Source organism: Callithrix jacchus, chromosome 10, assembly GCF_049354715.1.
Source record: "Callithrix jacchus isolate 240 chromosome 10, calJac240_pri, whole genome shotgun sequence".
NCBI lineage: Eukaryota > Metazoa > Chordata > Mammalia > Primates > Cebidae > Callithrix > Callithrix jacchus.
In genome coordinates, this window is record NC_133511.1 from 52,231,934 (window position 1) to 52,256,316 (window position 24,383).

The 24,383-nt window shown below is 37.1% G+C and overlaps 1 protein-coding gene and 1 long non-coding RNA gene across 2 annotated transcripts in view; both read left to right on the forward strand.

Moving 5' to 3' along the window:
- The window catches only part of RAB38 (RAB38, member RAS oncogene family), a 68,585-nt gene extending 63,189 nt beyond the window's left edge, over nt 1–5,396 (forward strand). Inside the window, exon 3 of the mRNA XM_002754707.7 lies at nt 4,525–5,396. Coding sequence (XP_002754753.1) covers nt 4,525–4,677 — 153 coding nt within the window. The 3' untranslated portion in view covers nt 4,678–5,396. The remainder of the gene's footprint in view (nt 1–4,524) is intronic.
- A 13,733-nt stretch (nt 5,397–19,129) lies between these two features.
- LOC144577987 (uncharacterized) lies at nt 19,130–22,377 on the forward strand. The gene is made up of 3 exons (XR_013522876.1): nt 19,130–19,386; nt 20,382–20,461; nt 21,933–22,377. It is a non-coding gene; the product is annotated as an uncharacterized LOC144577987 (long non-coding RNA).
- Nucleotides 22,378–24,383: the final 2,006 nt, after the last annotated feature.

Here is a 24,383-nt window from a genome sequence, read left to right on the forward strand (position 1 = left end):
ATGCAGTCCAAATGTACATGTTCTGGAAGTCACAGAGTATATACATTTCCTTTCTAGCAGTAGATGCTCCTGGAGATGTTGTGACTACTCCCTATAATAAATGCAAATAAAAATTTCCACGTAGTGTTTTTCACTTGAGCCACCAACTCTGTGTCTCTAAAATCACCCAGAAAATGTGGGCTTGACTGTGTCTATTTGAATGCCAAGTAGCTCAATCAATTATAGTGAAATCTAATTGCCCAAAGGGTCTGAACCTGCAGTTCTGTCAAGGAGGCTCTGACTATCCATGCTGACCTCGGGTTAAGGGGGAGAGGGATGTTTGTTCTATATTGTTACTACTTCTTCTAGTATAGGCCCTTTGGCTGTGAGCTCAATGGTGTATAGAAAGTCAGAAAGACCAGATGTGCTTGGAAGTGTACCAGTGATAAAATCAGCCTTGCTGATTCCTGGTTGCATGCTCCTGCCTTGCATGCTGGAATCAGGTGTTCTGCTCATTCTGCCCCTTTTTTTATTCTGGGAAATATTTTAGGGGAGGTGAGATACAGGTTTGGCTTCAAGTTTGTGCTTTAAACAGTATACATCTTGCAGTATAGATATAACACATGGTAAATACTAGTATTTATTATTCTCCCTGAGCTAACAGCTGGCCATCCCAATTACTAGGGGGTGACTTGGGGTGAGTCACTTTCGCTTTCTGAACCTCAGAATCCTTCACTGGAAAATGAAGGAATGGAAAACACACATTGTATTCTTCTGATGATTAAATTATGTGAGGAGAATATACAGATAGCATTTATTGAGTATGTACTGTATGCCCTTCACTGTTCTGAGTATTTCATGTTTCAAGTATTAACATATATTAACTTACAATCAGTTGTGAGGTAAATTTTTAATTCTCTTACAGATGAGAAAACTGAGGAATGAAGTGGTTAAAGTAACTTTCCCAAGGTCATATAACCAGAAACTAGGGGAATTAGATAAGGGCTTGTCTCCAGGCCTGTAATCCAGACACTATACCTCTTGTCTTTTTATAGTGTGCTTGTGGTAAATATAGTGGAAAGCGTTTGCAATTCTTCCTCGTTTTCTCTTAAAATTTCTAATGTGAAATAGGTATGCCATGACAGCCAGCACCTGGGTACATATGATAGGTATTCACTAAATACTTACTGATAGGTTAGTTGTTAAAGTGCTGAGGATCGATACACGCTTGTCTAGTAATGGACTTTTAGAGTATTGTGGTTATTGACATTTCACCTGCAAAAAACCCTCAATGGCTCAAGCTACTTGGCAAATTTAGTATTCAAGGCTCTACAGGGATCTGGCACCCAGGTGCCCTTTCCAACCTTTTTATGCTTTTGCTATTTACATAAACCCAGCTTGTGGGTCAGCTCAGTCAGGAATGAGATGTATTATCTTTGTGTATGCCTAGTACTTTACTTAGTGGTAATGTAAATACTATTAATTGGATGAATGAAACTGACTCAGTCACCGTGAGCTGCTACTCTTCGTATCTGCAGTCTGTAAGCCTGTTTCCTTTCTCTAGAGCCCATCCTTCATGGTCCTGCTCTCCTAGGCCTAATACCATCTAGACTTTACTTGCTGTGTTAAAACTCACAATTTAAACAGCATCATCTTATATTTTTACTGAAATGACCCTGCTAAGTTGCCACTAATTTGGGCTTAGATCTTAGTTCTTCTTCTCATAATGATTAAGGATTTTCATTGATTTTTCCACACTAGCATTGAATTCTCCTCATTAGTAGATTTTGTCAATTTGCCAATTAATGAAGGAAAACCCTATTTAACTGGCATGTTAATATATGAGCAGAGGATTAAAAAATACTACTGGCAAATCTAACTTTCATCATATATGAAGAAGGCCCTTTCTAATGTTTAAATGTTTTTTTCTGCCATATAAAAATGTTTTTATTATAATATATGGAAGAGAAAGAAACTAGCATCTATTTAACATATACTGGGTCTAACACTAAAGAACTAACTTTTATTTTTGATTGTTCCTGATTTTTTGAACAATCTGGAAAAGGAATGCAGCTTAGCAAAAGTTGGGCTTTGATGTCAGAAAGACCCACTATAAGCTCTGGCCTCCCAACCTCCTTGCTGTGTGATCCTGGGGAAGCCTCTTAACCCCTTACAGATAAGCTTCCTTGTCTATAAACATATATGGCAATATCTCATGTTTGGTATTTGGGGTAGAATTTTGTTGCCTCCTTCTCCAACACACAAGCAATAGCCAAATGGGAATCAAAGTACTGGCTTATGAATGTCCAGACAAGTACCTTAAAACCATCCAAATAGGGCTTCTTTAATGACATGTGGTGGTCCTTAAGGCAAAGACCTGGAAGGCTGGGTGAGCTGACCGATTTTTACCTTCCCGAATGGGAGAGAGTAGGGGACCATTCACTGGACAGGCTTCCGCTCAGTCACATAGCAAGTGGCAGGGCTCCAGAGAAAAGTGTTGAGCTGGGTCTGTTCCAAAGAGCAAGGCCTTGCCTAGGTCACTGGTTGCCTGGGAGCAGGGAGCTCAAGTGTGACCCTTGGACATGACACTAGGAAGAGGAAGAGTGGCAGAGGGCATGCTAAGCACAGGCAATGACTTTAAGGCACGTGAAGTTGCCCAACAGGCGATGGGGCAGAAGTATTGCTCTTCTCTCAGGACTGGATTCTATGGAGTGAAGAAGATACTTGAGCTGAGGGAAGAAATGCCATCCCCAACCCTACGTCAACAATAACAACAAAATTCATGAGGACAAAAACTAATCTTTATCTTACAGGGTTTTAAATGGGATTAAATAAGATTACTTATTTACTGTTGAAGTCCCTGGCAAGTTCACACTGTGAAAGCAGTAATGTCTGCTACACTCTGTCAAGGGAAGCAAATTTTTATTAGGTAAGTGTTATCATCAAGACCATTTTACAGTTGAGGAAAGGGAGGCTTAGAGAAACGAAGACTGGTCTGGTAAAGAGCAACAATGATAATTTTATAAGCAAAAAGACAACCACGCCTTTACCTTGTGTTTTGGATTTAGGAACCCTGGGAAGCATTTTCTTTAAGGCTCTCGAGAGATAAATAATCAGGCTATTTGTCGGCAACTCCAAAGTTACCTTAAGCTTTCATAGCTGGTCAACTCAGTGTCAGGCTTGAAGGATGGGGAACCTGCTAATGAACATTTACAACTGAGGTCATTAGTCATGGATGCCATTTAGAAATCAACACCACTTCGTATATTTTCCAAGTAATATGATTTCAATCAGTGATCTCAAAATATATCAACAACTTTGACATACGTTCGAAACTTAGGGATAAGTACTTCTACTTCAGATTGGACAACAAGGTTCTGTAGTACAACAGTTTAACAATGAGAAAGTCTTGTTTCTTTACATTAAATATGAAGAAATAGATAAGTTCTACAAATTGTGATTAGAAACATTCAAATTTAACTTTACTAGAGATCTTCATTTAACCACTTTTTACCTAAGCAAAGATATTTATTGTAGTACACTGGTAGTATATATTCTGTATTTCTAAGGTTCCTAACCAGCAGGGAAAAAAAGTCAGTTTAACTTATACTACTGATATATTTTAGATTCAAATGTTTATTCCATATGTTTTCCAAATTCAAGTTTCATTTTTGAAACTAAACTTATATTTCCAATTTTACTTTTTTCTTTGAAAAGTTATATCCATCTGGAAAGTCTAGATAATTTCAGGGTTTATTTGGGGTAAAACTCCCAAATCTGGGCGGGTTAAAATAACAAGGTCATCATTCTCATGCACACGACACAGCATGGGCTGGTCGGGATACTTGCCTCTCCTTGATTCTCACTCACAGACCTTATCCGAAAGAGTTTCCATTGCTGTGCTTGCACAAGAAGACACAGAGAGAAAAAGCATGGGAAATTGAGCACTGGCTCTTATTGCTTTTGTATGCAAGTGACACACATTACTTATCACATTTTGATGGCCAGAAAATCACTTGTCCATGCCCAAGTTCAAAGAGGTCAGAACAGGGCACACTCTTCCCCATTTAACTGGAGGACAGAAACCCAAAAATATGTGTGAAACCGTTACTGAATGCAATAAAAAGTCTTGTCATTCTTATTTTAAATCAAGGTCACAAAAATAATATGTAGCAGATGGCAATTATACATCTAAGTCAGATTAAATGCTTATGTTTCTTCGACAATATTATTATAGTTTGAGTATGGGACAATGTGAAAATAAGAAAAGTGCCTTCTAACTGAAATTTAACCTACTAAGTAAATTCACCAAACCCCATTCCTCTTATATGACACAGCAAAATAAATAATTTTTTTGTGAGGAACCAAAAAGTTCTTTGAAAGAGAGTTCTTTGAAGGAACAAGTAAGAGCAAGGGGAACAGTAGGGGGATGTACATGTCACATATAGGATGCAATATTTAAGTGATTTATCACATATAAGTCTCTGCTCTAGCATTACTTCAGAGTACTGAATAAGAAAATCTGTTTTATTTTTTCCCTCATAGGAAAATATAAACATTGATGAAGCCTCCAGATGCCTGGTGAAACACATACTTGCAAATGAGTGTGACCTAATGGAGTCTATTGAGCCGGACGTCGTGAAGCCCCATCTCACATCAGCCAAGGTTGCCAGCTGCTCTGGCTGTGCCAAATCCTAGTAGGCACCTTTTCTGGTGTCTGATAGGAATGACCTCATCATTCCATGAATTCTGCCTATAACTTTTTGAGTAAACGTCAGGATAGAGAAACCACATGTGGCAAGCCAGAGATCTAAGCCTCTACCTTTTCAATGAGAGAGAAATAGCAAATGTTCTCTTTATGCTTTCCTCATCATCATCACAGTGTTTACAAGCTTTGAAAAGTATTTAGCGTGTTACAAACTTCTGTCATGTAGCTGACCAAAATTCTGCAGGGCTGCAGTCAGCCCTGTTATTTGCTTATTTTAATCAGCAAAGGCCTCAGGTCTTAAAATGGAAGGGGAGAAGAGCAAACTAGCTGTCAAGTTAAGCATCGGCTTTCACCTTTCCCTGGTGCCTTTGTCCAGTTTTCAATATATTTTCTGATGGTCTGACAGGCCTATTAAATAGAAGTGCTATTTTCTCCCAAGATGATCTCCATACTTGGCAGACCTAAGAGTTGCCTCTGAGTTAGCCCCTTGGAGTCATGAACACAAGTGTGCTATATATTCCTTGTCTTAACTCTCACTTGCCATGGCCTGAATGTTCGCTTAATGAAAATTGTATGAAAACACATGCCTTCTTATGTGCCTTTCTGTTAGTTTTCTCTGACTCAGATGTGGGACTCTTCTGTACATGTAATATATATTATATATATATTTCACAAGCGAACAATAAAACATTAAAAGTTGCTGTTTCCCTATTTATGAAAGTGCTTTAAGTTTCTTACTATTGTGAAGGGGTTTTTTTTTTTTTTTGACAAAGTGAACAAGGTTCTCAAGATCCGTTTCCAAAATCTTATTTAAAGAAGGAAATGAGAAATGTATGCTTAAATAAACTGCTGGGCACTATTAAAACTGGAATGAGTCTATGCCATCTGAATTTACTGTTCATATTGACATTTAGGCCAGAGAGTATACAGTGCATATGCATTTCTTTTGGTTAGTCAGAGGAATATGTCCTTATACATTCTGGTAAAGAAAGGTGCCAGATTAATCAACATAAGAAGAAACAACAAAACATGCGTTGTGACACTTTACACAATGGCTGCGGTGCTGTTATATGCAGGTAGCTATTATTTTTTAACGTCATTAATTTATGTCAATTTTTGTAATACACTGACAGGAGTCATTTTTTTGTTTGATTTTTGAGATGGAGTCTTGCTCTGTTACCCAGGCTGGGGTGCAGTGGCATGATCTTGGCTAACTGAAACTTCCACCTCCTGTGTTCAAGCAATTCTCCTGCCTCAGCCTCCCAGGTAGCTGGGACTACAGGCACCTGCCACCATGCCCAGCTAATTTTTGTATTTTTAGTAGAGATGGGGTTTTACCATGTTGTCCAAGATGGTCTCAATCTCTTGACCTTGTGATCTGCCCACCTTGGCCTCTCAAAATGCTGGGATTACAGGCGCGAGCCACTGCACCCAGTCCAAGGATCGTATCTTTTGTATAGGATGTGTTTTGACATCCTACCCATATTCTTGTGACATTCAGTGTTTCCTTAAGCACCAACCATGTGGCATCCTCTTGTAAATGTTTGTGATCCTTTCCCCGAGGGCAATCTCTGGCCTTGGGAGCAGTTTTCATGAGGCAGGATTGCACTTCGAAGTACCAGGAAGTTCATGTCTCTAGGAGAAGCTCTGAAGTACTGCTAGCAAGGATTGGGGAATAAATACCCTAGCTTCCTTGTCCCTCAGGAAGGACAATTCCAAGGCATGCTCCGTGCGGTCTCTCAGAGGTCCCTAGTGGGATTCAGCTCCTGGTTCCCACAGGTATCCTTCTCAGTTGACTCACTATTTATTGACTTCTTTTCCTTCCCTCATTTCTCCATTTTCCTCTACTGGTGCTTCTTGGCTTCACTTCCTAAATAAACTACTTTCACAGAAATCCTTGTCTCAGGGTCTCCTTATGAGGTGACCCAACCTAAATTATTTGGCACAGAGATGGACCTTCAAAACAGATCCTTGGTATCAGCTTTCTGAATTGAATCATTCACCATTCAGGTGATAGCAGGGACAATGGAGTGGAGCTAATCTCTGGCAAGCTGTAGTGCCATACTTACAAAGGTTGTCATCAGGTGGATAGAATATAGATGGAGGGAAATGCAGTTACTTGTGCATTTGAAAGACATGAAGTTGTGGAGTTAATGGCTATAGGAATGCTGCTTTAAAAACAGGGGCTCAGATCAACCAACATTTAATTTGCATGTGATGTGAAAACTGAACAGCTCCAAGCAACAATCACAATGACCCTCATTTCCTTTAGCTATGAGATAGACTGCTGAAAATTATGCCCAAGATTTGATTTTAAGAGAGGCAGAGTTGTAAAAGATGCCAGGTTAACAGAGCTACCAAGTTTTCTCTACTAAAGTCAAGGCCCTCATAGGAAAGTAGCAGGATTCTGAGATAGAGGATGAGATATGTGGGTACATATTCTTAAGAGTTTTGAACCCACAAATTCTTCTGAAACTCTGATCTAGAAAAACAGGGCTTTTACTCTTTTCAGTGGGAGAACAGTTAATTGCTACATAAAAGCCCTGCCTCAGTAGGAAGTTTTAAGGTGAGGGTTGCCCATATTAAGTTCTGCCCCATTTCCCCTCATTGCTTCTGGATAAATAACTATGGCTAAATCTCGGCATGATCTGAGTGGAAAAGGATGATCTGTGTTGCAGGATGAAATGAATTATTCATCAGATGAACTACAGGATCTGGCTAATAAGTATTAGGAGGAATAGAGAATATTCCAAAGAATTGGTCTCGAGATACTGAGATAGTGGATCATGGCGATAAGGCCAGATAATAGATACTCTACTTATATGAGGAAATGCTTTCATGAGTTAATTTTTAACATTCTGGCAAGTCTACCTGGTGTTGATCTTGATACGCTATTAGAATGGCTTGGTTCCTTGAAGCTTAAAAATGATACCGGCCTGAAATAAATGATGTGGACATGCAAGAACTACATTGGCAAAATACTGGAGAAGAGATCCACGATCTGATAGAAGCGGGAATGTTAGAATATACTTATTTGGAAAGGTTGGAGAACCTGCCGGCTGATCATGTTCTCCAGGAAAGCCTAGAAGACAATCACTTGACTAAAGCAAGAAGTGTTCTCGAAAGAGGGATACCGGCATCAATGAAGCTCAGGAGTGACCATCTGTGTTGACCAAGCTTGAGATTATAGAGATGTTGCTGTGTTTTTATGGGAATGTTTTCCTCCATGGTTAAGGGTCATTATGTGTCAGGCTATTAAATGGTGCTAATATATTTGATTCTGTGTCTTAGACAGCTAAGTAGGAGTACAGCCTCTCACTGTTACTTTTAATAATCCTCCTAAGAAAATGAGTTTCTCCTTGCCACAACTTCAGGTTGTCCATAATTAGAGATCTTAATACTCCTACCAGAAGACACAGTAAGGGTCACAATAAATCTTTAGCTTCAGCTGCGGTCTGATTATTTTTGGCTCCTCTGGTCTATAGACCAGCAGTTAGAGAAAGTAGTTACTAGACAGACAAGGGTTATTCACAGTAATGATCAAAAGAAAATGGGCTTGCTACTAGATAGTGGAGCAGAAAGTAGTGTGTCTGGAACTCATGGGATTCACTGGGGTGCCTCTTGATGCCCCATGCCTGGTGACATCTGAAAGGGCAGCAACGTCTTGATGAGGACAAGAAGTCAGGGACTCATACTCTCAGGGATAGATGTCTGAGTTATTGCGCTATGAAATGAACCTTGATTAGAAGCAGTTTGGTCAAGGGAATGAAAATGTTAGGGGAGGGAAATGATGAATATTAATTATGGCATCACTTATGGTCTCAGGATTAACTATAACACTGGAGAAAGTAGCTTATCCCACCAACCTTCCTGTTAGTATTTTTTAACTCTCTCTGTCTTTCTGTCTCCATGGAATTGTGGCCAGTGACTTCCTCGGAAAATCAGTGAAAGGACAGAGTGAACTCAGCATGCAGTGGGGATGAACCTGAGTGTGCAAGGTGTGGGCAATGTATGGACAATAGCAGAGAAAATATCCATATCCCCTCAGCATATGGCCTCCTATTACAATCCTCTGTATCTCTGCCTAAAAGTTTTCCCTGAATGTGTGCAGCACATTTGTCTTCCATACTGGACAGGCTAGAGTGCTGCAGAGTTAACACCTCTGGAAGCAGCCTCATCAAGACTGACATAAATTGGTAGGTAAATACTCTAGCTTCCTGACCCATCAGGTGCAATAAACCTGAAGCTTACTCTGCACTCTCCCTAAGAGGTCACCAGTGGGACAGAAGCAAAGTTTCATACAGTGGTAACTTCATAATCACAACCATTTTGGTCTCCCTCCCTTCTCTGTCTCATATATCTATCTATTCCCCTACCAGTGCACCCAAGGATGACCTCCCGATTAAGGTATTTTCACTTTTTATTGAGCTTCAACAAAAAATGAAAATACATTACTCTGGAGGCCATCCTTGGAAGTACTGGTAGATGGCACTTGCACATCACAGTACCCAGGCAGTAACATGGAATCTTGAATCCATTGCTTTTCCTTCTAAAGATCCACTGAAATGATGTATTTGAGAAATATGTAGTGAAGTCAGAACTAAGTATCTTCTAACCCTCTTCCACCATAGAAAATTATTGCACATATAGTCTTCAAAATGAATATATATTGATTCATCAGTCCACTCATTCTCACAACAAAAATTTATCAAACAATTACTGTATTCCCAATACTTGGCCTGGGTACTGTTGTGGAGATACAAATAGCCAAGTCATGGTCCCAGATTTTAAGGTGCTATGATAAGTTAGGAGACTCAAACATATAAAAAATTCACCATGTTTTATGAGAGAAGTCAAATGTCTAAACCAATATATCTCATCTGAACATGGAATTTACTTCTATATGGAGGGACTTCAGTCAATCATGCTTAAGGAAATAGAATATATGTTCCTACCATTCTCTTCCTTGAATACTGGGATATAGACACACCAAACTGTTTTGTTCAGCTAACTCTTTCTGCAGTTTGGAATATTCTTTTCCTTTTTTGCCTGGAAATCTTACCCATCCTAAATGATCAGCACCATGGCACAGCCTTATAGCTTTGCCCAGCTCTGTAGGCAATTTACATTTTTTCCAGGTTCATATAACTCTTGAATGATTTGATTATCAGACACTCACCTGCTGCATTAAAGTTATGCATCAACTTCTATTTATTGAACATATCTTATGAGACAGGCACAGATATGTAACTTTACCTTTATTATGTATTTAACCCCCTACAACAGATATATCAACTAATCTCCTATTTTATATATGAAAAAAAATTGAGGTATAGAGACATTGAGCACATTGCCAAAACTCACACAGCTACCGACTGGCAAAGCAAGGATTCAGACTAAGACAGCCTGATTCCAATGTCCAAGTTCCTAACCATTATGCCAAGCTATCTCCTCTCAGATTTCTGGAAGTGATAATATTCTGAATGCAGAGCACAATACTCTGCCCAGGAAATATTTGAGCTTACTCTCTGCCAGACACTGCTCAACAATTTCTCTTTTATGGAGAAAGAGTCTTACTCTATTGCCCATGCTGGAGTGCAATGGCATTATCTTAGCTCACTACAACCTCTGCCTTCCAGGTACAAATGATTTCCTCAGCCTCCCAAGTAGCTGGGACTACAGGTGTGTGGCACCATGCCAGGCTTTTTTTTTTTTCATTTTTAGTAGAGACAGCATTTCATCACATTAACTAGCCTGGTCTCAAACTTCTGCCTCAAGTGATCCACCTGATTTGGCCTCCCAAAGTGGTAGGTTTACAGGCATCAGCCACCACACCCAGCCTAAACACACTTTTTGAAAATTATGCTTTAGGTTCTGGGATACATGTACAGAATGTGTGGGTTCATTGCATAGGTATACATATGCCATGGGGGTTTGCTGCACCCATCAACCTGTTATCTACATTACGTATTTCTCTTAATGCTATCCCTCCTCTAGCCCTCCACCCCCTGACAGGCCCTGGTATGTGATGTTCCCCTCCCTGTGTCCATGTGTACTCATTGTTAAACATCCATTTATAAGTAAGAATATGCAGTGTTTGGTTTTCTTTTCCTGTGTTAGTTTGCTGAGAATAATGGTTTTCTGCTTCATCTATGTGCCAGCAAAGGACATAAACTCATTCCTTTTTATGGCTGCATAGTATTCCATGGTGTATATGTGCCACATTTTCTCTATCCAGTCTATCATTGATGGGCATTTAGGTTGGTTTCAAGTCTTTGTTATTGTGAACAGTGCCACAATAAACATATATATGCATATATCTTTATAGTAAATGACTTATAATCCTTTAATACTTTGGGCATATACCCAGTAATGGGATTGCTGGGTCAAATGGTATATCTGGTTCTAGATCCTTGAGAAATCACCAACACTGTCTTCCACAATGATTGAACTAATGTACACTCCCACCAACATTGTAAAAGTGTTTCTCTTTCTCCACATCCTCTTCAGCATCTGTTGTCTCCTGACTTTTTAATGTTGGCCAATCTAATTGGCATGAGTGGTATCTCATTGTGGTTTTGATTTGCATTTCTGTAATGACCAGTGATGATGAGCTTTTTTTCATATGTTTGTTAGCTACATGAATGTCTTTTGAGAAGTGTCTGTTCATATCCTTCATCCACTTTTTGATGGGGTTGTTTGTTGTTTTCTTGTAAATTTGTTTAAGTTCCTTGTAGATTCTGTGTATTAGCCCTTTGTCAGATGGATAGATTGCAAAAATTTTCTCCTGTTCTGCAGGTTGCTTGTTCACTCTGATGATAGTTTCTTTTGCTGTGCAGAAGCTCTTCAATTTAATTAGATCCCATTGGCCAATTTTGGCTCTTGTTGCCATTGCTTTTGGAGTTTTAGTCATGAAATCTTTGCCCATGCCTATGTCCTAAATGATATTGCCTGGTTTTCTTGTAGGGTTTTTATGGATTATGTTTAAGTCTTTATCCATCTTGAATTAATTTTTGAGTTAACAGTATAAGTTTTAAGAAAGAGGTCTAGTTTCAGTTTTCTGAATATGGCTAGCCAGTTTTTCCACCACCATTTATTAAATAGGGAATCCTTTCCCCATTGCTTGTTTTTGTCAGGTTTGTCAAAGATCAGATGGTTGTTGATGTGTAGCATTGTTTTTGAGGCCTCTGTTCTGTTTCATTGGTCTATATCTCTGTTTTGGAACCAGTACCATGATGTTTTGGTTACTGTAGTTTTGTAGTATAGTTTGAAGAGCAACCCCAAGACAAATAATCATCAGATTCACCAAGGTTGAAATGAAGGAAAAATGTTAAGGGCAACCAGAGAGAAAGGTCGGGTTACCCACAAGGGGAAGCCCATCAGACTAACGGTGTATATTTCTGAAGAAACCCTACAAGCCAGGAGAGAGTGGGGGAACAATATTCAACATTCTTAAAGAAAAGAATTTTCAACCCAGAATTTCATATGCAGCCAAGCTAAGCTTCATAAGTGAAGGAGAAATAAAATCCTTTACAGACAAGCAAATGCTGTGAGATTTTTGTCACCATCGGGCCTGCCTTACAAGAGCTTCTGAAAGAAGCACTAAACATAGAAAGGAACAACCGGTACCAGCTACTGCAAAAACATACCAAGTTGTAAAGACCATTGACACTATGAAGAAACTATATCAGCTAACGGGTAAAATAATCAGCTAGCATCATAATGGCAGGATCAAATTCACACATAATAATATTAACCTTCAATGTTAATGGGCTAAATGCCCCAGTTAAAAGACATGGACTGGCAAATTGGATAAAGAGTCAAGACCCATTGGTTTACTGTATTCAGAAGACCCACCTCACATGCAAAGATACACATAAGCTCAAAATAAAGGGATGAAGGAAGATTTACCAAGCAAATGGAAAGCAGAACAAAACAAAACAGGGGTTGTATTCCTAGTCTCTGATAAAAAACAGACTTTAAACCAACAAAGATCAAAAAAGACAAAGACGGGCATTACATAATGGTAAAGGGATCAATGCAACAAGAAGAGCTAACTATCCTAAATAAATATGCACCAAATACAGGAGCACCTGGATTCATAAAGCCAATTCTTAGAGACCTACAAAGAGACTTATACTCCCCCACAATAATAGTGGAAGACTTTAACATCCTAATGTCAATATTAGAGAGATCAATGAGACAGAAAATTAACAAGGATATTCAGGACTTGAACTCAGGTCTGGACCAAGCAGACCTGAGACTTCTACAGAACTCTCCACCCCAAATCAACAGAATATACTTTCTTCTCAGCACCACATCACACTTATTCTAAAATTGATCACATAATTGGAAGTAAAACACTCCTCAGCAAATGCAAAAGAATGGAAATCGTTAAGATACAATCTCTCAGACCACAGTGCCAGCAAATTAGACCTCAGGATAAAGAAACTCAGTCAAAATCTCACAACTACATGGAAACTGAACAACCTACTCCTGAACTGACTACTGGGTAAATAATGAAATTAAGGCAGAAATAAGTAAGTTCTTTGAAACCAATGAGAACAAAGACACAATGTACCAGAATCTCTAACACACAGCTAAAGCAGTGTTTAGGGGGAAATGTATAGCACTAAATGCCCACAGGGGAATGCAGGAAAGATTTAAAATCGACATCCCAACATCATGATTAAAAGAACTAGAGAAGGAAGAGCAAACTAATTCCAAAGCTGGCAGAAGACAAGAAATAACTAAGATTAGAGAAGAACTGAAGGAGATAGAGACACAACAAACTCTTCAAAAAATCAATGAATCCAAAAGCTGAGGTTTTTGTTTTGAAGATAATTAACACTTCTCTTAACAGTGAAAGGTAGTGTTGCCTTGAAATAATATGTGTAACACTTAGTATAGTGCCTAAAACATAGCAAGTAATTAATACATGCAGATATTATGATACTACTTAGTCTGCTTATTTTAAAATTGAAGTAGTAGTATAAGGAAAGCTATTAGGTAAAAACCATAGATATTTTAGGATGTGTCAATAATTGACCCTGGGGGGTAAATCAGTACAAACAGAAAGTTGACTAGTAGTCACCTAGGCTTTGGAGGGTTTCATAGATGACAGGTAAAACATATGGGTTTTCTTTGGGGCTGAGGAAAATGTTCTCAAATTAATTGTGGTGATAGTTACATAACATGAATGTACTGAAATCCACTGAATGCTATACTTTAAATGGGTAAAATCTATGGTATGCAAATAAGAAATAAAGCTGTGATAAGAAAAAAAGTGGAGCCACAGGAAAAAGCAGTATAAAACGATTGTTTCCCCTGATGCATCATTTTAGCTTAACCATGGCGTGTAGTGCTGGTGTTTGTTATTCCATGAGAGCGAATTTTAGAATGTGCCTCTTTAGCACTGCTTTTATCTGCCTAGTACTGCATCACTGCTGAATTCATGACTTGCTATCAGATGTTGGAACTAGCATTTTGTATGGATTTAAATTCAGCTGCATCTGAGCTGTTTCTGTCTTAAAACATCATTGGCTTCCTGGAATTCCCAAGTACCAGAAAATTTCTCAATACTGGAACAGGAAAGATCATGAAAAATCCTAATAAAAATGGTCAGAAATGCTGATAAACTAAACAAGATAAGTCTCGAAGACAAGGGTAAAATGCCTCTGAAACGTGTGTCTGAAACTGTTTTACTGCATTGATGAGTCTGAAAATTTCCATATCATCAAGCCAACTTATTTTCTTCAATTAGATTGACTTTTAGAATATGAACCTCCAGGCACAGGCAGTATATACCTAAATGCAATGTACTCACTGAAACTATAATGGTAGACATAAAACTCTGGAATTTAAAATTCCAGATGGCCTGGGTCATGCTTTCTGTTAGAACAAAATTGTCTTTCAAAAGAGCTCAAAGAAACTTTATGAAAGTGTTTTTTATTTGGTAAATATTAAATACAAGAAAGTTGCTATTACTTGTAATAAAATACAGCATTTTCTGTTTTGTCTTGAACTGAGCTTTTAAAAAGTCACCTTATGCCAGATGTGTAACATCAATCAATTCGTATTCGTGGGGCTCCTTTATCAAATAGCTATCAAGTGGCTGCTCTGAGCAAGTTGCTCTGTTTGGTGCATTAAATAGGTCACTTGTCAAGAGCTCTAACAAAATCCATAGTGCTTAATATATGTTAATATAGTTTCTTTTTTTTTCTCTGTGATAGCTGTTGTCATGGAAACGAGAAATAAAAAGTCATGGCTCTCTGCTCTTTAAGTCTACAATTTCCTTCGGGGAAGGGAGAGTGGGTTAATAAGAGGCGAAAGATCAAGAAAAGAAGACTGTTTCTGTTTCTACTACATGCCATTCTGCATTTTATTTTATCATTATAATAAATGTAGGAAGCTATAATTTATTGTTCAGATCAGATATTATATGTTTTCCAAACATGTCATTTAATCATCATTACTATCTCTATTGGGAGGTGCGATTACACATTTTATAGATAAGAAAACAGATTGTTAGAAGAAAAAGATGTACATGGATCATGTGATTCTGGCAAGATTTCTAGTCAGTGCATGTGCTCTTCTGGCCACAATGGGCTAATCAGAGAACTTCATTCTTTTGGGCTCAAGTGACAGGTCTAGAGGTGTGTTTGTGATCCAAACTGAACTATGAGGGTCTTCTGCTATGCCTTTTCCCCAAGTCTTTAGAAAAGAGGCCTGTAGGAAATGGCCATGATTTTTTCACCCCTTGTGACAGCTGGTGTGAAAAATGCATAGAGCATCAAGAATTAAACGGAGATAAAGAAAGGCAGGGAGGAATGAAGATTCAATCTGAGTGGCTTAGTTTACCTGTGTATGAATCATGATTTAACCTTTAACTTCCCAGTTAGAAGAGGCAGCAAATTCCTCTTTGGTGTTCTTGTTGTTCATTTGTTCAGAACAGACTGCACTGATTTTTCTATAAGTAAAACATTCCTAATATAGCCATAGATTTTTATGTGTATTGGAAGCTTTACTTCAAATATTCTGCTAGTAGAAAGTTTATAAGGACGTGGCCGATGGAAGAACGGATACTAATGCAAGTGAAACAGTCAGCAGCCCCAAAATGAAAAGGTAAATAGTGGCAAGTGGCTTATAGAATAAAAATTAAGCATATAAATACTTTTTTGGAATAAATAATGTTGTTAAATTACTATAGAGGAAGGTATAATAGACATAACATCAAGTGTTGTATATAAGTCAATATTTAAAATTAACATGAACATGCTTTTATCAGAGTGTGTTTGCATACAAGAACCAGAAGGTAGATATTATTAAATATCTATAAAGGAAGGTCTGGAAGTCTTTAGAGAAGAGAGAATATTGAGAGGAATCAAAGAAGGATGGAAAATACAAATTTTGTGACAGTGCAAAAATAATATGGGCCATGGAGTCTCCCAGAAGAAGTGAGAAGGGATTTGATAATTGCCTCAAATACTGGCTACTTTTAAAAAGAGTGGTATTCAGCTATTCTCTTTGGCAAATGAAACAAATATTGAGAGGACAAAAAATAAGCAAGATTCACAAATGCTTTGTTTGGCCCTAACCACACAAAGAATTACAGTGAGTTTATGGAGAGATGTAATCATTTGAATATGGCAAGTAAATGAAGTAGTGCTCAGTCACAGGCACTGAAAAATTATCATAGTGAGTTGGTATTTAAAACACTGTTCATTTAGTGCCCACATTGTGCCAACTACTGTACACACACTGCTTAGTCTTCACAGCAACACCACAAGATAATCATTATTAACCAGATTTTAGAGATGAAGAAACGATAAAGCTCAGAGATCTTTAGTGACTACTCCAAGGTTCATATAGCCATAAAGTGACTGAGCCAGTACTCAAACTCAACACTGGCTGACTCAAAAGGTTTTGTTTTACCATGACTCAAAAAACTCATTTTCAATCTGCCTCTATCTGACCATATTTTCCTATGACCATAGTTTAGATGGCATCACTTTTTAAGATTGAATATTTATTTTGCGTAAGCATCAGTTAAGTTTCAGTAAGGGACAGACATAATAACCTGAATACGGGACATTTAATCTAAGAAACTAGCTAGTATAAGGAGATCAATTAAGGATTGGTTAAAGAGAACTCTAAAGAATACAGGAATAGCAAATGCCGGGAAAAGCCCTCACTTGGCGGCTGATTCCTTCTCACTTAAAACATGATCTGGTGCTAGTCAGGTGACTCTATAAAGCTACTGTTTTAGAAATAGAAACTCCACTATTTAGACGCCTTGTCTTGTATGGCTACACTACCTTGGAGTCCTCTGTTTCTGCATACAAACAGGAGAGAGAGAATATATAAGATTAGAGCCATAGTTTAAAGCCAGTCCTAGAAGGGATATATATAACATTTGCCCACATTGTGCTGACCAGAACATAGTCAGAAGACTCTACTTTTATGAGAAGCTGGGAAATGAACTAGAGAAAAATGGAATAGACAGTAAACATGTAGCCTTATCTCTGAAACACTAGATTTCAAATGCTTGTCTGTTAATAATTTGAGTAAGTTATCATATGTCTCAGTCTTAATTAATTCATCTCTAATATAAAAAATAAGATATCTACTTCAAAATAATACTATGGTACTTAAAGAAATATTGTATAAAGAATTAAACAACAGGGCCACTACATACTTAGACATTCAGTAAATATTAAATTTCCTATATTGGTAATTATCAAGGGTGGAAAAAGAAATGGGATATATATCAAAATCTCACAGAAATGGTGATAATAGGGAAAATATTCAGTCTTATACTTTTATATTTGGAAAACCAGAATATCAATATTTTGGCAATTGACATCTTAGAAGATTTAAAGATCTTCTATATTAGGATATTTAGAGGTTAAATTTACAGCATGCATTTACAAAGGGAAGAGCATGGCAGATTAGATTATATATAGGAGGAAGTGGAAAGGGCACGATGTGGAATGACATATCAGAATCTAGTGTTTGTGAAACTAAAAGAGGAAAGTTGGGAGAAGGGAGTAAAAATGTTATATTTATTAGAACAGATGTGGGTTAACAAAGGTTGAGAAACTGCCATAAATGCTTGTTAGATACTTGCCTGAGATGCGTGCAAGACTGTACCGTCGTCATGCTTATTTGACTTAACTCATGCTGGAGAGGAAGTTTCAGAGCATGGGAGTTTGTCTAAAATAACACTACCTACATTCAAATCCTAGCATTATTACTTAATATTCATGTGTTCTTGAGCAATCTACTTAACATCTCTGTGGCAGAGACTTCTGGTTGCCATCTAATAAATTTCTCTCCTTACATGAATATATACTTTTTATCTGGGTATTTGAACTCTCAGCTAAATAGTACATTTCCACCTCCCTTGCAGAAGAGTATAGTCATGTGATTAAATTGTGGTCAGTGTGAAATGAACAGAAATTGTGTGCAACTCCTGAGCTTTTTCCTTCAATGAAAAGAAGGTATTGCCCCTGTCCCTTTGGAATGTAGATGTGAAGCTGAGAGCTGGAACAGTCATCTCAAATTGCAAAGTAGAAGTCTCATTGAGAATGAAAGAGTGAAAAAATAAAAGGGTTCAGGTCCCAGATAATGGTGAGTTGCCCTACCAACAGCGGACTACCTGCTTGGGTATTTTAGGATAGAGAATATAAATTATGTCCTGTTGAAGCTACAGTATTGAAGGTGTCTGATTTAGCCTAGCATGTATCCTGGGCAAAACATACTAATCCTCTGGTTTTATAATCTGCAAACTTGAAATATTAATAATAGTGTCATATAACCTGGTTCTTGTGAAGATTGACAACAAGGATAACAGTAAAAATATCAGATGCTCATGTAGTCCTCACTCTGTTGTGGTGTTCGCGCCAAAGGCTCGAGACAGTTAGTTGATTCGTCTCAGTTTGGCTGCTGGACCTGTACTGCATTTCCTCACCTCGAGGGCTGTCGAGTGAGACAGGGCCGTAAGCTGACTCACTAAAAGCAACAACAGAATGCAAAGCAAAGGCCTGCAGTTTATGAGGACATTGTGCTGTCTGCTTCCATGTCCCCCTTCAGTCTCTGTGTAAGCAATAAACTTGCTGCAATTGAAATGTCTAAGAGGAGCAGAGACCTCTGCCCATATTTTCCCTGGAGCCAAGCCTTTGTTTTAGCTCCTGATGCAAAACAGGTTTAACCAGCCACCTTAAGGGCGCCATTGTATCTTTAGAATGTAAAATCATTGAAATGTAAACTACTACCACTAGCCCCCTTAAACTGCTTCCTGAGCAGGATATCAAGCCCCGGATATCTATTTTATGGAGTTTTTGTTTCCTTTCTGTTTTCCCCTTTGTTTCTTTCTGCTGAGATGACGTAAATGTAAACAAGACAAAAGGTATAAAAGCTGTAACCCACAAAAATAAATTTGCTGCGTTTTGGCCATAATCTTCACGCAGCCCTCCAGACTCTACTTTTCTATATTCTTTCTTTTCCGCGCACTCTCTCTCTCAGGTTGAACGAGACATCTACGTTGGCGGTCTCGGGGACTCCTGCGGGTCAGTAGTCCCCCGGCAGACGTGCCGGACCCCGACACTCTGTGCCTGGCACAGTTCTAAGAAGTTTACTTGTAAATACTATACAGATGTTTGCTATCATCGTTTTTCCACTTTCTCCATGATCCCCAGGTAAGCATTCCAATTCAGCTTTCACTCTATCTTCACTAAATGCCATTAGAATTGAAATTAATATTCAGAAAATCTTATTATTTCTATATGGAAAACAGTATAAATATGTTAATAATATATCGATATAATAGTATAACTATAGAGATTACATAATTTAAATAACATAATTATGTATATTATTACTTTTATTTGTTGGTTACTTAAAAACCAACTGTTGATAATATTATCAAGCTTGTGGTCATGGAAATCAAAAACTTTCTTTTATGGTGTGAAACAGAAACTATGTCTTTATAAAATATTTCCTCTTACAACAAATATAAAACATACCTATTAAATAAAGTAAGTAAAATGAATACAAAATTCACGAGTGATACACTATTCAAATTAACCTGCCTTTTTGTCTACCTAAATGGAATCGTATTTAACACGATGTTTGGGGACCTATTTTTTTTCTCTTTGTAATGAACATCTTTCTAATTCATCAAATATTTTTATACAGCATAAATTTTGAAGATGAATAGAAATCATATCATATTAATGTATACTGTGGTTTATTTAACCAAATCACTAATGCTGGATATCTATGTAATAAATAATTTGCCTTTAAATGCTGTTTCAAAGGTAAATATTTTATTTAATTCATTACTTAGAATAGATTCCTAGAAGTTAAATTGCTAAATCGAAGAGTATAAAAAAAATTTAAGCCATCTAAAAATTATTTTAAGAAAGCTGATATATCAATTTCCACTTCCATCAATGATGTTTAAAAATACCCAAAGAGCACAACAATTTAAGATCATTTCTCCTACACATACTTGTTACCATTGCAGACACCCAGCAGAAGGCCTTTTCATGTGTGTGTTGGGGAGGGAGTGGTAAATGAGAAGGAAAACATTTGCAGACACCAAAAATCTGATGTCAGATTACAGCAATGTCACCTTCAATAGGAGAACAGATTAAATTTATATTTTAGTCAACTTTCTCCTTTTGTCCAGTGCCCTTGAGTAAGATCACCTTATCTTCTAGTAGCTGGGGAGAAGGACTGTGACAGTCAAGAAAAAAGGTAAAGTAAAAAGTAAGTAAATGATAGGGTTTCCTAAGAACTATGTTGTCTACTTGAAATTATAACCTCCAGGCTTCTGCAAAACCTGCTTGCCCATAATATTACTAAAATTAATGTCAAGTCTTTGTGTCTTACAGTTTTAAAAAGACATTTATTCTACCAAAGAATTATTACAATGTTTAACTAGTAATAGGATCGCCTTCATTTGTTTTAAATCCACGGCAATAAAATGTACTTTCTGAAATACTATTGAGGTTTACACCTTAACTTTGTTTGCATAAACTATAATTCCAATAACAGAATAAATATAGCCATGAAAATTACCCCCAGAAATGTTTATTAATCTATTTTAATCATAACAGGGAGCCAGATTCTTTGATGTATTGGATTAGTGGAATATAAAATATGAAATATCAAGGACAATTAGACTATGAATTATAATTTTAACATGCCATCATACACTTTCTTACATGATTTTCTTACAGTTTTACAGCTCCACATAATCTCACCATTCCCTCCTCTTTCTGGGACTCTTGCGAAATGCTAGCTAGGCTCCCGTAAAAGGGTCATTCCACAAATGTTTTTGATTTATGTTGGCTGACCTTGAATCAGAATTGATGATATTTGTCAGTATTACACTATTCTTTTTCTTTGGATTTGGGCTAACAGACAGGGTGACTTTTCAACTTTTTAGGTGTTTTAAAAAATGTTTGTTTATTGTTCGTCCATGTATGTGTTTTATTGCTATTAAGGAAAGCCATCAGAAATGACTCATGATTAATGACTTTTTTTAAAGATGAGTCAAGTGCAGTAGTAAGAAGGAGGAGAGTAAAACAAGAAGTTTGATCTGTAACTGACTGTGAACAGTTAAAACAACTCATTACCTTTAGATCTACCTAAACATTTTCTGATGAAACTGGAAGAATGAAGGTCCTAGTCATGGAATTGTTAAATAAGTTAAATGAGACAACCTATTTGAAGTATTTAGAAGAGTCCTTGACATCTTGAACTGAGAAAATATTATTATTATGGTAATAAATTATTATATTATCAAAATATTATTTTAACATAAATTGAAATTTAAATATCACCAAGCAAAAGGCATGCCTTGACCCCTTGTACTAAGAGTGTGCTCTGTAACATCCACATATGTCTATTTAGAAAGTTTTGACCCAATACTCTTGTCCTAAGAGAATATTAAACCTTAATTGTGTTGGAGGTGGCTTAGCTGGGACCTCTTAACATATTCTCCTACTCACTAGGCTCTCATGAGTAGGGCTTTATGTTTGGGTGAGGAGGTATGCACATGACCACAAGTGCCCTCATGTTGTGTTTTAATTCAACTATGCTTGTATTTTGGATTGATTTACTCTCCTTAGGAAATTCTAATTGATAACAATGGAATGGTAATGTGACTTAAAAATAATTTCCACTTGTGTCTATTTGAAGTTCTTTTTCTCTCCCCTCCTTTTGATTTTTGGAGTGTCATACCAAGAAAACCTACGAGACTTAAGAAGAGGTGACGAATGCTGTGGAAATTAAAAAACAAATAACATAACAAAAAAAAGGATTTACTTGAGCTCTAGGGCATAAAAGTCATGCAGTATTTAAATCACATCAGGCTTGATTTATATCCCGAGTTCGTTTTCGCCATTTTATTGCATTTTTTATATATTATACATAATCAGTTTGCATAAGAGAAAACAGTATAGATTTCTAACTCTATTTCAATTACTTTGATTTCTAAGATCAAGTATAGTTCTGTAGCTTTTTAATAATTTTTAAAACAAACAAATAATTAAAGAGATTTATATGAAGCAAAAAACCATATAGGGACACATTTTTATTTCCTTTGGTTCACTCTATGTCCTATTAAAAATATATAAGAGTCGGGATATAATTAGTTTTTGTAAAAAAGAATCTACTTTTCTTACCAAAAAACAATAGCAACAAAAATAAAACAAAAAAATTTTTTTAAGTGTCATGCCTGGTAAGAAGACACAAAATGAAGATGGACTATTTTTAAACAATGTAGGGTTTGTTTGTTTTTTCTGTACCTGGAGGAGAGACCACAAGGATAAGCAACATATAGGTTGGCCTTAGCCGTTACCTAATAAGTCAAGATTCCAATAAGAACGGCAATCTGAAGTAAGATGTGAAGCACACTTACAGCCTGGCCTTGGATTTGATTCACTTGTTGTGTCTTAGAGGTGCTTCTGCAAGGCTTTAGTAAAACAGAAAAATCCAACCTATTTTACATGTTCTTTCAAAAAGTTACGTTGCCTTCGAGTAGAGAGGCCGGCCCGCCCGCCCAACGCGGGCAGTGCCACCCGCAGACGAACGACGCGCTCTCCACTACCCAACCCAAACCATGAGAACTTGCAACAGGGGAGGAAAAAAGAACCAAAACTTCCAAGGCCTTGCTTTTTTTCTTAAAAGTACTTTAAAAAGGAAATTTGTTTGTATTTTTTATTTACATTTTATATTTTTGTACATATTGTTAGGGTCAGCCATTTTTAATGATCTCGGATGTCCAAACCAGCCTTCGGAGCGTTCTCTGTCCTACTTCCGACTTTACTTGTGGTGTGACCATGTTCATTATAATCTCAAAGGAAAAAAAAAAACCTTGTAAAAAAAAGCGAAAACGACAACAGAAAAACAATCGTATTCCAAGCATTCCAGTACCTTTGTTGTGTATGTACTTAGCTGTACTATAAGTAGTTGGTTTGTATGAGATGGTTAAAAGGCCAAAGATTAAAAGGTTTCCTTTTTTTCCTTTTTTGTCTATGAAGTTGCTGTTTATTTGTTTTGGCCTGTTTGATGTATGTATGAAACAATGTTGTCCAACAATAAACAGGAATTTTATTTTGCTGAGTTGTTCTAAAAAAAAAAAAAAAACAAAACAAAACAAAAAGTTACGTTGCATAAAAACATAATGGAAAGATATTCCAGCCATTCATCATACAAATGAAACTGAAGTCCAAGAATGTTCAGTGTGTCTATGAGGTCAGGCAACTAGCTAAGACAGAGAATATTGGCTAAAAGCTATCTCTCCACTATACTAATGTGTCCTGTTACTGAGAGAATGTTGGGTACTGGGCATTCTACTTACATTACTTTATTTAGTTGACATAACAAACCTAAAATGTGAACCTAAGTTTTTACTTGACAAATAAACAGAAATTTAGAGAGGTTAAGTTACTTGCACAAGGTCACACACAGTAAGGATGAATTCAAATCCTGTTCTGACCATAGTATTTGTTTTTCTGGTGCCCTGCCCTACCTCATTCATCGTAGGCTCTCTATTCCATCATGCTCTCTAGTGTTGAAATATGTGTCTTTGTCCTGTTTGCTGTGTACCAAATTTCTGACAAGAAGCCAAGCAGCCACCACCAAATAAGATTCTATTTAGGTAGTTATGTATTACTATATCTCTACCACAGCTGATCTATACTGGTTCAGAAGAGAATATGAAGCAATTTCAATATTTAACCATTCCCATTGATAAATAAAATTACAAAGAAAGGCTTCCTAGAGAGCCTGACTTTGGAAAGAAGAGAAGCATGAGCAGTGAAGTATTGATAAAGTGATACTCCTATAAATTGTTAAGTATGTATTTATATTTGATTCTGAAATCCATCTATTTTACTGATAAGAAAACCGAGATTTTGTGATATTAGTGAATTAAGACCCCTGTTTTCCAGAGACACAATCAGAGATATTCTCCTTTATCAGAATCACTATCTTGTTCTTTTCTAGTTTTTTATGACTTCTACTTATGTAGGAATTTCTTTATATGTGGAGGTGGGACAGGTTGAATATGAAAACGTAATGCTAGCAGAGAAAATTAAGGGATGAAGGAACTTAAATTATTGCTTCAGTATTGAATGGATTTGATCCTGATATCCTCAACATACAGCTCCTACTAGAGCTC